Genomic DNA, 13,284 nt, shown 5'->3' with positions numbered 1-13,284 from the left:
CTGTGTTTTTCTTCTTGTTTGAGAGTGTATCTCGCGCTAAGATAGTTAGTTATACACCAGTGAAACATTGGAAATCAAGGTGATTCATTTTATATACGTTAGCATCAACCAATGAAGTAGAGTATGGAGGATGGCCAGCCGTTAGCTAACTTGCTAGCTAGCTTGGAGTTACCTAATCCAAACAAACATATCAAACAAGATTCGAGAGTACAATTCTGTCTCTCTCTCTTTTTAATTTCCCCGTCCTTTTCCCTTTCTCAAACCACAACATCGATTTGGATTTGATTTTTTTATTGCCATCAACCAACGACGAGTCGCACGACTCAGCATCGCCGCTTTTACTTACCTTTTTTTTATATTTACAGTCGAGGTTTATTTTACTTGATTCAGAATGACTGGACGTAAGTATTATTGTCTTTTTTATTGATGGATTGTCTGTGTTGTCGATGGCGATTGATGTCGTCCGCGGGTTTCGCTGCAAGGGGGGCGTGTGGTCTTGGCATGACCCCTCCCTCCTTCCGCAACCAACCACGACCCCCCCGCCAATAATGGCTGTGGCTCTCCTCATCGTCGACTGCGCTGTCTTGTCAAAGATGGCTCGTCGTCGTCGTTGTCGTCGCTGTTTGTATTTCCATTGATGATGAAAACGATGCTAACGTCGCTGGCCTGCAGGCGGTAAGGGCGGAAAGGGCCTCGGCAAGGGCGGCGCCAAACGTCACCGAAAGATTTTGCGTGACAACATCCAGGGTATCACCAAGCCTGCCATCCGTCGTCTCGCTCGCCGTGGTGGTGTCAAGCGTATCTCTGCCAGTATGTTATCGCCCCATTCATCCTCCCCCGCCTCCCCAGCTTTCTATATCTTGTTACTGACACCGTACTTCCCTCTAGTGATCTACGAGGAAACCCGTACTGTCCTCAAATCCTTCCTCGAATCCGTCATTCGTGATGCCGTTACATACACCGAGCACGCTAAGCGCAAGACCGTCACGTCTCTCGATGTCGTGTACGCCTTGAAGCGACAGGGCCGCACTCTCTACGGTTTCGGTGGTTAAACCCTCCCGGCGACTCCTATACTGTTGGGTTTTGTTCTTATCGCGGATTCTTGGTTTTGTCTACTTGTCGTCGCTTGTGATATATACACCCACGGTTATCATGCTTGCCTTAATGGATCGAGGGAACGGTGACTCTGGTTTTTTCTTCTCCGTTATGCCGGCCAAGATGAATGGAACAAGGGATGAATTGCTATGCGAGGCACCTTTGGGGTGTTTTTCATGGTATTGATAACGGGTTGGGCTGTTGACTGTTGCGGAATTTGGAAACAAGCGCCAAGTTTTTTTTTTTTTTTTTTTGGCTCGGGATGTTAATGGAGTCTGGGGTGTTGACTGTATTTGTCCAGTAGTTTAGGAGGTTTATATTGCCGTTTCCTACCAATTTAAACCCACTTACTCCGTACATTCAATTCAGTAACGTAGTGCTACCCTTGTTTATCTGTGACATTCGGGAGAATCGAATGTGGCAACTTGGTCGATGGTCAAAGGCGCTTGCATTCATCTACTCCTTTGTTTGAATCAAACCTGACAATCACTCACTGGTATATAACCCCTAGATTATATTAAACTATTAGCTATTGAGCAATCAGGTTTGTTTTCAGAGAGTCTGGGGTAGCTTCCCGCCAATGCGGAGTACACGTGACGTCATTTAAAGTAACGTTTTGTCCTTCGTAGATGCCGCGCCCAATACTGTACTCGCGATCGTGACTTCCTTTTATATTAAATACGTTATTGCATGATATATCTCAATAGCGAGCCATATCGAGGAGATTGTTCCTCCTGAAGGGGAGGATCGTAAATGATTTTGCTGATGACTATCATGCTCAACTAACACGGATCTCTATACAAATTTAACTACCTAATACGGACCTAAACCTCAACGCGCCCTAATGTGTGTTTGCTCTTCGATTTTGAAAAATGGACTCTACTCTGGGTGAAACCTTTTTGGTACCTACGGCTATTCTGTCTCTTTTGACTTGTTGGCTCACCCCCGATCCTAGGATACTTTCTCGCGCCATCTAGTATACAGCTTCCCATCATCATATACAGAACCTCCGTTCGCGCGTGATGGCAGCGTCCTGAAATACCCGCCGCTTCCAGCTGCCGGCGAAGGCATTGCGGGCGCGTTGCGTGCGGCTACGTCTACGATTGCTGTGTACCCGTTTTCTTTGATTTTGACGAGATTGAAGCTCAGAGCTCACGCGGCCGATGACAAAATCGAGGAGGGGGTCTATGGAGTTAAGGAAATTGCAAGAACTGCTAAAGAAATTCATGACAATGAAGGCGGCGTGAGGGCTTTGTATGTCGGTGTTTTGGAGGCCGTTGGGAAGGATGTGGCCGAAGTGTTTCTTTTCATGACAATCTATCGCCTTCTGAAACGACGGATGGAGGCGCACGGCTTGGGGGTATTGTCGGCAGGAGGAAAGCTCATGCTGGGAATCGTATCTGAGGCGGTCGCGAAGTTTTTTACAGCCCCGATTGAGACAGTGCTGACCAGAAGACAGATATCTGGAGGCACACGCAGCGTCACTGATATTGTCAAGAAGGTTTTAGCTAAATACGGTGTTTCGGGGCTGTGGGCTGGATACTCCGCATCGTTGCTGTTGACGATCAACCCGTTGATTACGTTCTTGTTGAACAAGACCCTCTCCTTTAAGGCTGAAAGTGGGCCTCTTACTCGCCTTATCTCTGCCATCCTTAGCAGACTAATCGCGACATCACTGACGTACCCAGTCGCGGTGACGAAAGCTCGCATGCAAGCGGGCTATAGCCCCTTGGTCGTTTCGTTAGGGAAACCCACTACTACAATCATGGACTCCACTTTGCTCCATACGATGAGTGACGTTTTCCGGGGTGAAGGCGCGGCGGGGGCATATGCCGGGATTACCGCCAATATGCTGCATGAAATCGCCAGGCATGGTATAGCAGCGCTCACGAAGAGCACGATCCACAGCTGCACGATTCGTATGTATTATCTTCATCTATTTTCGGAATCGCTCCTGGATAGGGTCAAGAGGGAGATGGAGAGTCTTTCCGAATCAGCGAAAGCAGGAAACACGCGTGCCATGAAGGAAAAAGGCAAAGACAGCAAGAAATTTCTCAAGGCGTCGGTGAAAAACATCTACTCAAATGAGACTGCTGATCTTGTTGCAGACTATGTCGAGGATGAGGCACTGGACCATTGGTTCTGGGAAAAAGAGAAGCGGGGAAATGGAACCTGAGATCGTTCACATCGAAGTTCTGTATTTCTAGTCAGATCCTGTATTTATGATATTCTTATCCTAGTCTTAACTTTTCATTGCCGATGCACGGGTTGCCAGCCTATACCGTTCTTCTGCCTCAAACGCCGTCCCGGCTGTGTACGCAGTGTACCTATCAGACGACACAGGAGCACGTGATGATCATGTGACTGAGAGTCGTCTGGTCTGTTCCTAACAAATGAGACAGCTGTACTTATAGACAAATATGCTATAACTGAGACTATGAGAAAAACATATGAAAAACCTCTAGCAAAACCTCCACCAGCCTGATAGTCAAAGATAATGAAATCAGTACCATGGTTGAGAAGAGGAGGTGGTGAACCACTAGTTCTCTGGTTCCTCCAAGGTTCAGGGACCCGGTCACCTGACAAGTCACCTGACTCCTGCTCAACAGTACCGCCGGTCCCCGCCAATCAAGCGTTGTGCTGACATAATCAGATGCCGACGACTCTCCCACCGCATTGGCTCCTCATTTCCAGCGACATCACCCACTCACTTCTCGTCTGCCATCATCGTGCATTCAGCCCACAGCGCACTGCATCAGCAGACAACAGCAGTGCTGCTTCATCGGCACAACGCCTTTGCATTCTTCCTGGGGCTGGCCCTGGCTTGTTTTTGTTTGCATGCCACTGGCAGCTCTTCTAGGGGAGGGCGGTGCGGAGAGAGTGTCTTCACGTGCTTGAGCAGTTCAATTCACGACTAGCAGTCTTGTTTCTTGCTGATATAACTTATTTCTTGTCTAACTGCTATCTTCATCGTTTCATTTACTCTCATCCCACCGATCTGATTTAATTAATGATCTCCAATTCTTCTATTACCCGAAGACATTGAGATCCCCACTAGTCTGATGTGTTGTTGCTAACAAACCTTTGACAAACACCAGAGCCCACCATGTCGCTCCTCCAAAATGAAGAGTGAGCCATTCGCCTAGTACTGCATTCCTAGCTTCCTCTCTAATCTAGTGTGGTTTAGTTTCATAACATGGCAACTTCGTGCCTCCTACCTCTCGACGATAAAAGATGGTGTTGGCGACAGACTTATAACCCTCAACTCTTCCGTTTTCAACTCTCCTGGGTTTCGGACGTCGGGACTTTCCAGATCTGCCACCGCTGCACATGCTCATGCAATTAAGCGAACCTACTCTCCACCGATCCCTGTTGCCACCGCCGTCGCCTCGGAGTACTACCAGTCTGGATCTAAGAGTGGAAACAGCGGCGAACATGGCGACAATGGGGATGAAATACCGGAAGGTGAACGCCGCATTGGCCTTGGGCTGAGTGATGAAGAAGAGGGTGGGATGGTGACAGGTGTACGTGACGACACCAACACCAGTGTGCCTTTACCAGCACGGACTAGCCCGGGGAAGAAACCGAGGAAGCGGAGACAGCAAAATCAGCTGAGAAAGCTACCTAGCCATATTGAGGTTGATGAGGATGACAGTAGTGATCTTAGTGATGATAGCGATGAAGGACCTGGGGATACTTCGCGGTAAGATGGCCCCGAAACCGATTCGGCTTTTCTATTGCTTATTATCCGCAGAGCTGTGCAGCAAATACAATTTACGAAAATGCCTGTTCGAAATCGTGCCGGTTCTTCCCCGATCAGGAGCTCTATGCGTCGCGAAGGCCCCAAGGTCTTGATCACTTCTCCGTCAATCAGATCGAATGAAAATCACTATCGTAGAAACTCTCTCGGTACAGTCCAAGCCGTCAAACCTCGGGCGCGTGGTGATACAATAACTAGCAGTGAATTGTCGTCAGATAATGACCTGGATCCGGATACCACCAGAAGACGACAAATTCACTTTCAACCGGAGGAAGAGATTATCGAAAATGCCGATGACGCGTCAAGCGAGAAGCTAGAGGAAGAGATTGAACTCGAAGCTGCAATGGCTAGTCGTATGGATGAGAATGACGAGGACTCAATAGCAGAATCTGTTGGATCTGCGATGTCCTCCGAGTTTGGCGTGACGGCAGGCTCGACTACGCTCCTGGATAGAGTGGCTGGTGGTGGAACTTTGGGCTCTTCTTTACTGGGAAAATCGGCAAAAGATCCACATGACACTTCACCAAGGAAACCCAGGGCGCTTTCTCCCATCTTACAGCGATTGGCTCCTTCGCGTCCTCTGAGCATGGTGGGGACAACCAGTCTGATAACAGCTATGATACGAGCAAGGACAGAGGGTGCTGTTAACCCGGTGGAGAAATATGCTGCTTTTTCTGGGAAAAGCGACACAGCAACCCCGCTATATATCAAGGTCTTTATTCCCACCAGTGCAACCCCAGATGTGCCTATCGATATGCCTACTGTCCGGGAATCAAAGGATGAAACGCAGCCCGGTCACACCATAGTAGCGCAAGCCATTGGTTTATCCTTATGGAGATATGGTGAAGATGAGCGAAAACCGGCGATTGCGAAGGATAAGCTTAGTGTCAACCACTGGCATCTTCGTATGATGGATGACGGCGAGGTTGATTACGATTTCCCGCCCCTCAGTCGAGACAAGCCTCTTACAGATTTCACATCCAATAACAATCGAGCAGCGGCATCCCGAGGGAGGTCCAGAAGCAAACCATACGATGAGTTTGCTCTAGTTAAAGCTACCGACGACGAATTTGAAGAAAACGAGAAGCGCTTTCCAAAATACAGTACTGCGGCCGCGCCGCCAGTCGCAGAGAATCCACCTGCTCCCGCTCCGACTACCCCGGCCCCTGTCGGTAAAGGAGCAGCCGCAGGACGCGCCAATCCTATTCTTGGCCAGCCGTTCCCATCTGCCTTGGACGACGCTTCTTTAATCCCCGCCGATCTTCCTGCCGTACCCACTTCGCATGCAACTCCTAAAGTTGGAGATTCGAAAACGATTAGGGTTCGGCATTTTGATCTTGAGTCGTCGTCGCGTACGACTACGCTGAATACTTCCACGGACAGTTACATTGCAGAGCTCCTGGACTCCGTTTGTAAGAAATGGGGATTGGACAAAGGAAATTTCCTGCTCAAGGTTGTGGGATCAAATACGATAGCGCCTTTGGATCGAACAGTTGAAGCGCTTGGGAGCATCTCAGAACTTGAGCTAGTTCGTCGTCGATTTGGTCTTGGCCCCCTTTCATTGACAGGGTCTCCTGGCAGCTCTTCGCCAAATGCGCCACTGCTAATCGAGGCCCAAAATCTAAACTCTACGACGAAGAAAGGAAAGAAAGCGGGCCGGATGCTGCACCCGCTCGCTCAGCAGCAAGACGTTATTGGAGGCTACTATCGCCGCTATCATGTTACCAGAAAGCAATCAATGTCCCTGACAGCGTCTAGTCAGCGGGTGCTTGCGTTTGACCACGATTATATTCACATCCTTCCTGGCGAATCAGGACGCACGCTATTCGAGTCTAATGCAAAGACCACGTCAATTTCGTTCAACGACGTTGTGGGATCGAAAATCAGTCGGCGGCACCCAAAGAGTTTTCGAATTGTGGTGCTACGAGGCAACGACGCCAATGAGCAGAAGCGCTATGACTTCGAAGCCAAGAACACGATGGAAGCGACAGAAATCGTGGAGGAAATTAAGAAGAACATGACAAACTACCAGATATGACAATGGGTTTTACTTTTTGTGCTGGAGGGTTGGTGGGCGGTTTTTTGTTTGGCACGAATGGCGCGTTTGACCAACAGCAACGCAGATGCGGGAGTTTCCAGTGATACCACACGAGTCCTTTTCACGCGTTTGAGCATTGATGTTGCCAGGATTTTGCGGGCGTCCGTGTTTTGTCCCTTTGTTCTTATTTGTGGCGCCGCAGAGAAGGCCTCCATCATCCAGGCAAGTCACAGGCGGCTGGGCAACCTGCGATGCATAGTGGCTCTGAGATTGATTACGCCGTAGCAGTTATCTGCATTCCTTCCTTGTAACTAGCCGGCTCCAGGAGCTGACGGCCTGTCAATTCACCTATATTCTCCGTACATGACTGTTTTTTGATATGCTGCTCGGCTGTAGCCACAGGAGACGTCGACGGGTTTCCAACATCAATGCCAGACCCCAACCCAGCGGTGCCACGGCCGCCTTCTCAGCTGAGGCGGCGGGTAAATGGCAGCCAGGTGCCTCGCGCCATCACGTCGTCATCGTCCCGCCTTCGAGCATAGAGTTTAGGCGCGCAGAGTCTAATTCGGGCCATCATCCAGGCCCGCACGCATTCGCCGTCTTTTAGCGGAGGCACGGCCGCCTCGAGCAGCGCGGACGGCGGGCAGGGCAGCGTAGATTGGCATCAAAGGGAGCAGGCGCCGTTCTGGCTAGCTAGCTTGTTGGCTGCCTACATAGCTGTTGGGCTGCGAGATGGCTGGTCAAGTAGTTCGCGTTGGATGTGCAGTGAGTGAGAGCGTGAGAACGGCTGACTTGGCTTGACTAAACCGCCCGCCGCCCATTCCCTGGATCCGGCGTCAAGTTCGCACCACTCCCGCCTAGTTTCGCTCTGCATCCTTCTGCCGCGTCGTCTGGCTCTGCAGCGCCCTTCAATTGTTGACCCGCCTGATCTCACGCTGGCCCGCCGCTGTGTGTCGCCCAATTGGCTGTCTGTCGCAGCCGCGCCGTCTGATCGCTCGCCCACCGCATCGCCGCCTGGCCGCTCGCTGCCCGCAACGCCCTCAGCCCGTCCAGCGTCTCGGACGGCGTTTCCGGAAGACCGCGCCTGTCGACCGTCTACCGCCTGGTCTTTCGTCCCAGCTGGTGCCGCGGCGCAGTCTCCCCGCCCGCGGTGTTCATGCCGATTCTTGGAGGCCTCCTCAAGAAGCGGCGGACGAAGGACTCTCGAGCATCGAGAGACTTCAGATCGGTTCCCTCCTCTGCTGCCGAATCGCTTGCCTCCATTCCCTCCGCGGCCTCCCAGGCGTCGTCGTCGCCCCAGCGCTGCCGCACTTCGGCCTCCCTCTCGACGTCCACCTCGACTGCCCCTCCCGACCGACGCGTGGGCTCCGGCGCTTCGCGACCCAGTAGCACCATCGCCGCTTCAAGCCCAGACGATATCCGTGCGGGTGCTGCGGACGAAAGCGCCCTGCCGTCACAAATGAACCCGCACCACGTCCACCAGCCTCCTCTCCCCGCGGGGTCCCCGCACTCGCCCTCCCCACAGCACCATGACAACGTCGCCAGCATCAAGAACATCATAAACCCGCCCCAGCAGGATGACGTGCCCTCGCAGGATGCCCACTATGCCTCCCAGCAGCCCACTCGCACTGTCCAGCGTCAATTGAAAGGCAAATACTCTTTAAACGACTTCACTCTGCGGCGCACGCTGGGGACGGGTAGTTTCGGCAGGGTGCACCTGGTGCAGTCAGTACATAACCAGCGCTTCTACGCCATCAAGGTGTTGAAGAAGCAGCAGGTGGTGAAGATGAAGCAGGTGGAACACACCAATGATGAAAGGAGAATGCTGGAGCGCGTCAAGCACCCGTTTTTGATAACTCTCTGGGGTACCTTCCAGGACGTGAAGAACCTCTATATGGTCATGGACTTCGTGGAGGGTGGAGAGCTATTCAGCTTACTACGGAAATCACATGTTAGAATCCTCTTCTTTTCTTTTTGCCTTCCTTTACTTTCTTCCATCTATTTTCTCTGATCTATGCTGATTGTGAGGTAGCGGTTCCCTAATCCTGTTGCGAAGTTCTATGCAGCCGAGGTTACACTTGCATTGGAATATCTACACTCCCAAAATATCGTTTATCGGGACCTTAAGCCCGAGAATCTTCTTCTAGACAGACACGGCCACCTTAAGATCACCGACTTTGGGTTCGCCAAGGAAGTACGGGACATCACATGGACACTTTGCGGGACTCCAGATTACCTTGCGCCAGAGGTTGTTTCTTCAAAAGGGTATAATAAGTCTGTTGATTGGTATGTGAGACGTTAAGTTGGGTGTCTTGTTTCATTACTTATCAAATATAGGTGGTCCTTAGGAATTCTTATCTTTGAAATGCTGTGTGGCTTCACACCTTTCTGGGATAACGGGTCTCCCATGAAAATATATGAAAATATTGTCCAAGGCCGAGTCAAATACCCTGCATTTCTCGTTCCGGATGCACGGGACCTGCTATCTCAACTTATCACCGCTGATCTTACCAAGCGCTTAGGGAACCTACGGGGTGGCTCTGAAGATGTAAAGAATCATCCGTGGTTCTCTGAGGTTACTTGGGATAGACTCGCGAGAAAAGATATTGATGCCCCTTATATTCCTCCTGTTAAAGCCGGGCAAGGCGATGCCAGCCAGTTCGACACATACCCTGAAGAGACAGAGCAATACGGCCTTCCAGGGGAAGATGAGTATGGACAATCTATTCCCTTGTAAGATACTGTTGCCAATGCTGATGGATGTTTCATATAGGCATGGCCACCTCTTCCGAGATTTCTAAAGCATTCATAAACCTCACGCCTTTCGAAGAGCTCCAATCTCATGACATTTATACCAACGATCCATATTTTTATTCTCGTTAAATTTGTGAATTGCGTGACTGTGCTGTTTTATATATCCCGGCTCTCGGTTCTCTTACAGCAGGACTGTATTTCGACTTTGACCTTGTATTCTTCAGTGGGGTAGGGCAAGACTGTGCTGGTGTTAAACACCAACCTGACATCTCCTTTCTCCACCGAGCTTTTTTTTTTTTCTTCTTGTTTATGTGCTGCGTCGCCATCTGCTATAGTTATCTCTTCGTCCTTTTTACCCCGCTTCTATCAGACGCGTATGGCTGACGATGAGTCGACGTTTTACGACTCGCTAATATTATGATAATCTGGCTCAGTCTTTGAACGTGCACGAGACCCTGAACCTGTCCGATACAACCAAAAATTTCCACGTTTTGCTCGATTTCATTGCGGCATTGTGTATTTGTAATGCCTTGTTTAGTTGTCTAGGCCACGGCCTTGTTGGGGTTCCGCTATGGGCTTCTTATATTTGCAGAGGTACTTCTTTTTTTTGGGTAGTTTCGCTGGTGAAGAGGATATAGGTATGTGCAAACTAGCTAGGGGAAAAAAGTATGCTTAGGAGTAAAAGTGGTTATGCATTTTTTATGCGCAATCTGTAATGATGACATTTTTCGCTCAAATATTTAATAGCTTGCCACATGGGGATCATTTCGATTTTATATAATTGTTTTGATGCATCCTAATATACACATCGATGCCGTATACATCGGAAAATGAGCACAGATAGAGTCTGCTCAAGCCCATGGCCAAACTCGCTAGTACCCACAAAGTCTATCCTTACACGGAGTAGGTATTCATCACGTAGTAATATGATTTTCTTGCGACGAGCAAGGATGGGTGTCAATTGGATTTGTTCAAAAGAATCGGTGGTCGGTGCCGTTACAGACTACCACCGGATGTGCCGAATCCGCCAAAGCTAGAATCACCGTTCAATCTGCCGCTCTGAGCTTCCCGATTTAGTCGCCCGATGTATGCTTTGTTGGTGGCATTCCATAGTGAAATGTATTTCTCCATGCAGGATTTGAGGCAGGCCTGGTCTTTCGACGATAACGAGGAGTCGGGTGGCGTTGGAACGCATTTCTCAAAGCAATTCATATTCAGTTTCTAAAAAAAAGAAGTATTTTAGACCAAGCTCATGTAAATACGCAAAGAGGAATAGACCAGAATCTGTAAGGTGAGTGGCTTACCTCCATGAGGGCCCGAGCATTGTTCAACGCAGCTTCAGCTTGAACTTGCTGCATGACAGCAGCCTTCATGTCGGCGGACGTCGCATTTCGCGAGGCCGACGGGGCATCTGAAGACGAGAATGGGTTGGAGAGGGCCATTATACGGTGGGTGGGCGAATGACAAAAGTAGTCTTGTTGGTCGGGATGGCACAATGATGTACTCCGTATGGGTATATAGAGAGCCGCCGCCCAGATTTGCTCAGGAGCTTTGCAAGGTCGTGATTGGTTGCTCGGAGTAGCGACGGCCCGGCCGGTGCGGCGATTGGCTGACTCAGCAGCGCCGCGGCTCGAAATGGCCACCTTTGAGGGTTCGTCCGAATCGGGCAATCTTCAGCGAGCCGGCGATGCTTCTTTTCTCTTTTGCCGCTCCGGTTGCTGTTGTTTCGCGTGCCACGCGCAGATTGACGTGGTGTCTGCAGCTATTGTGATTCTCATTTTGTAGTCAGCAGCTCTATGTTCACCATATCTTCACATCCGTTCCTTTGACCCTCATTCTTACCCGCCATTTTGCGAAAGAGGGACGCCGCTCATAGGCCTATGCCTCTGTGACACGATAACCTCGAGAACGTTCCTTTTAATTATATCCTCTTAAACCTCTTCTCGTTCTTACATTTTCCTTTGTATGCGCTTCTTGTTACCACCTGGCGTCATGCTTTCGCATTTCCTCTCCACCCTTTTTATTTTGGCAATTGGCCTCAGGGCGGCCATTGCCAGCGACGAGAATGATTTCGAAAATGATCCCCATACGAAACGGGTACCGGTGCGCAGCTTCTCGTTTTTTTAGACTGCATCCATTGATTGCTAATTTAATATTCTGTCCAGATGAAAGCATTTAGTATACAACCGGTGCGCTGAGCCTCGACCTTCTCGGTTGTTGGTGGACTCTCAGGGACCAGTAGACTAACATACGGCGACAACACAGCCCTACTTAGATTCAGACCTGCATCACCGGTGGTTTGATTTTGGCGGTGATACAATTATTCGCACTGATCAGTACGTCCCACCTGCCACTTTCCTCAAGCTAGAGAGGCGATATTAAAGCGTTGGTTTTTCGGTATTGTAGGCTAACTATAGTAGATACCTACGGCTCACTTCCGACCGACCATCTCAAAGGGGCTGGCTCTGGTCCCGTGTTCCATTGACGGCAACCAACTGGCAGGTGTGTGAGCCAATATATTACCCCGCCGGCCTACCAATTCTGACCAGATAATTTTTGCAAAACACAGATTGAACTTGAATTTAAGTTGCATGGTGATGGTAGTCTGCACGGGGATGGTTTTGCTATGTGGCTGACCAAAGAACGCACGACCACTGGCCCAGTGTTCGGATCGGCCGATAAGTTTGAAGGGTTGGGGATTTTCTTTGATACTTATAAAAATGGGCGGACTGGCATGTCCTTTCCGATTGTCATGGCTATGATGGGGGATGGTCACACCGCTTATGATTCCCATTTCGACGGCAAGGCTAACGACATTGGTTCTTGCTCGGTATGCTCAAGCTGTCTATGGTTTTTGATTATTGATTTTCTACAGTTTCTGACAAGTTTTCTTACTTCAGGCTCGTGGAATTCGTGGCGCTTCCAGCCCTACAAAGGCCCGGTTAACCTACTTCCAGGACAAACTGCTTGCCCTCGATCTCCAATACCAATCAGACGGTAGCTGGACGTCTTGCTTTAAAATTACCCCTAGCAGCAACGTTCCTATCAAAATCCCCGCCATTTCGTATCTTGGCTTTTCCGCGGAAACTGGTGAGCTTAGTGATAACCACGATATCATAGAGCTAAATACCTATTCCCTTTACAAACAATCCGATGATAAAACCTCTCAACCTGCAAGCCACGGACACGAGACCGCGAGCGCTGGAAAACCAGTGATTGAAGAAAAGACAGGGGGCAGCTGGCTTTGGTCTTTCTTCAAATTCCTGATGTTTTTGGTTATTGTTGCTGGTGCATATGTGGGTTGGACGGCATATAGGACCAAGCGAATGGGCTCAAGGTTCTGATGACTTATCACTTTCTTGAATGGCAATATCTCCCTACTTTCGTATTTTGGATTTCTTCCTGTTCCTATGAGCGTTGTTCTGTCGTCTATAACACACCTTTTTGGCATTCCACGCCCATTCATCTCCTTTTTTAAACCATGCTCTAAGACAGTAGAAGTTTTGGAAAGGTATTGTGTATATCTTGAGAACAACAACCTGGCAAAAAGGCAAGATCTTTCTAGCAACGATCCGTAACCATCCAAACACTGAATACGAGCCAAGGTCGACCCATGCCACCGGAAAATTAACCCCTA

General features: G+C 49.6%; 6 protein-coding genes across 6 annotated transcripts; 5 read left to right on the top strand and 1 right to left on the bottom strand.

Moving 5' to 3' along the window:
- Nucleotides 1-593: 593 nt before the first annotated feature.
- On the top strand, nucleotides 594-1,052 carry HHF1_1 (Histone H4; the record flags this gene model as incomplete). The annotated part of the gene is made up of 3 exons (XM_049251837.1): nucleotides 594-600; nucleotides 673-810; nucleotides 889-1,052. 3 exons carry the CDS (start codon nucleotides 594-596, stop codon nucleotides 1,050-1,052), a joined length of 309 nt encoding a protein of 102 aa, XP_049109155.1.
- Nucleotides 1,053-1,967: 915 nt separating this feature from the next.
- Nucleotides 1,968-3,271, top strand: LOZ57_002775 (uncharacterized protein; the record flags this gene model as incomplete). The annotated part of the gene is made up of 2 exons (XM_049251836.1): nucleotides 1,968-1,997; nucleotides 2,051-3,271. The coding sequence occupies 2 exons, from the start codon at nucleotides 1,968-1,970 to the stop codon at nucleotides 3,269-3,271; spliced, it is 1,251 nt and encodes a 416-aa protein (XP_049109154.1).
- A 930-nt stretch (nucleotides 3,272-4,201) lies between these two features.
- On the top strand, nucleotides 4,202-6,893 carry AVO1 (Component of a membrane-bound complex containing the Tor2p kinase; the record flags this gene model as incomplete). Its single annotated transcript, XM_049251835.1, has 3 exons — nucleotides 4,202-4,224; nucleotides 4,283-4,798; nucleotides 4,850-6,893. 3 exons carry the CDS (start codon nucleotides 4,202-4,204, stop codon nucleotides 6,891-6,893), a joined length of 2,583 nt encoding a protein of 860 aa, XP_049109153.1.
- Nucleotides 6,894-8,049: 1,156 nt separating this feature from the next.
- TPK2_1 (cAMP-dependent protein kinase catalytic subunit) lies at nucleotides 8,050-9,630 on the top strand (the record flags this gene model as incomplete). Its single annotated transcript, XM_049251834.1, has 3 exons — nucleotides 8,050-8,844; nucleotides 8,926-9,179; nucleotides 9,231-9,630. The coding sequence occupies 3 exons, from the start codon at nucleotides 8,050-8,052 to the stop codon at nucleotides 9,628-9,630; spliced, it is 1,449 nt and encodes a 482-aa protein (XP_049109152.1).
- Nucleotides 9,631-10,643: 1,013 nt separating this feature from the next.
- TIM13 (protein translocase subunit) lies at nucleotides 10,644-11,089 on the bottom strand (the record flags this gene model as incomplete). The annotated part of the gene is made up of 2 exons (XM_049251833.1): nucleotides 10,644-10,868; nucleotides 10,952-11,089. The coding sequence occupies 2 exons, from the start codon at nucleotides 11,087-11,089 to the stop codon at nucleotides 10,644-10,646; spliced, it is 363 nt and encodes a 120-aa protein (XP_049109151.1).
- A 550-nt stretch (nucleotides 11,090-11,639) lies between these two features.
- On the top strand, nucleotides 11,640-12,991 carry LOZ57_002771 (uncharacterized protein; the record flags this gene model as incomplete). The annotated part of the gene is made up of 6 exons (XM_049251832.1): nucleotides 11,640-11,750; nucleotides 11,813-11,836; nucleotides 11,913-11,983; nucleotides 12,068-12,149; nucleotides 12,217-12,477; nucleotides 12,548-12,991. 6 exons carry the CDS (start codon nucleotides 11,640-11,642, stop codon nucleotides 12,989-12,991), a joined length of 993 nt encoding a protein of 330 aa, XP_049109150.1.
- Nucleotides 12,992-13,284: the final 293 nt, after the last annotated feature.

This window comes from Ophidiomyces ophidiicola, assembly GCF_022830035.1.
Source record: "Ophidiomyces ophidiicola strain CBS 122913 chromosome Unknown scaffold_8, whole genome shotgun sequence".
In the NCBI taxonomy this organism is placed as follows: Eukaryota; Fungi; Ascomycota; class Eurotiomycetes; order Onygenales; family Onygenaceae; genus Ophidiomyces; species Ophidiomyces ophidiicola.
Note: the sequence above shows the minus strand (reverse complement) of the source record. Positions and strands in the feature narration are given on the sequence as shown.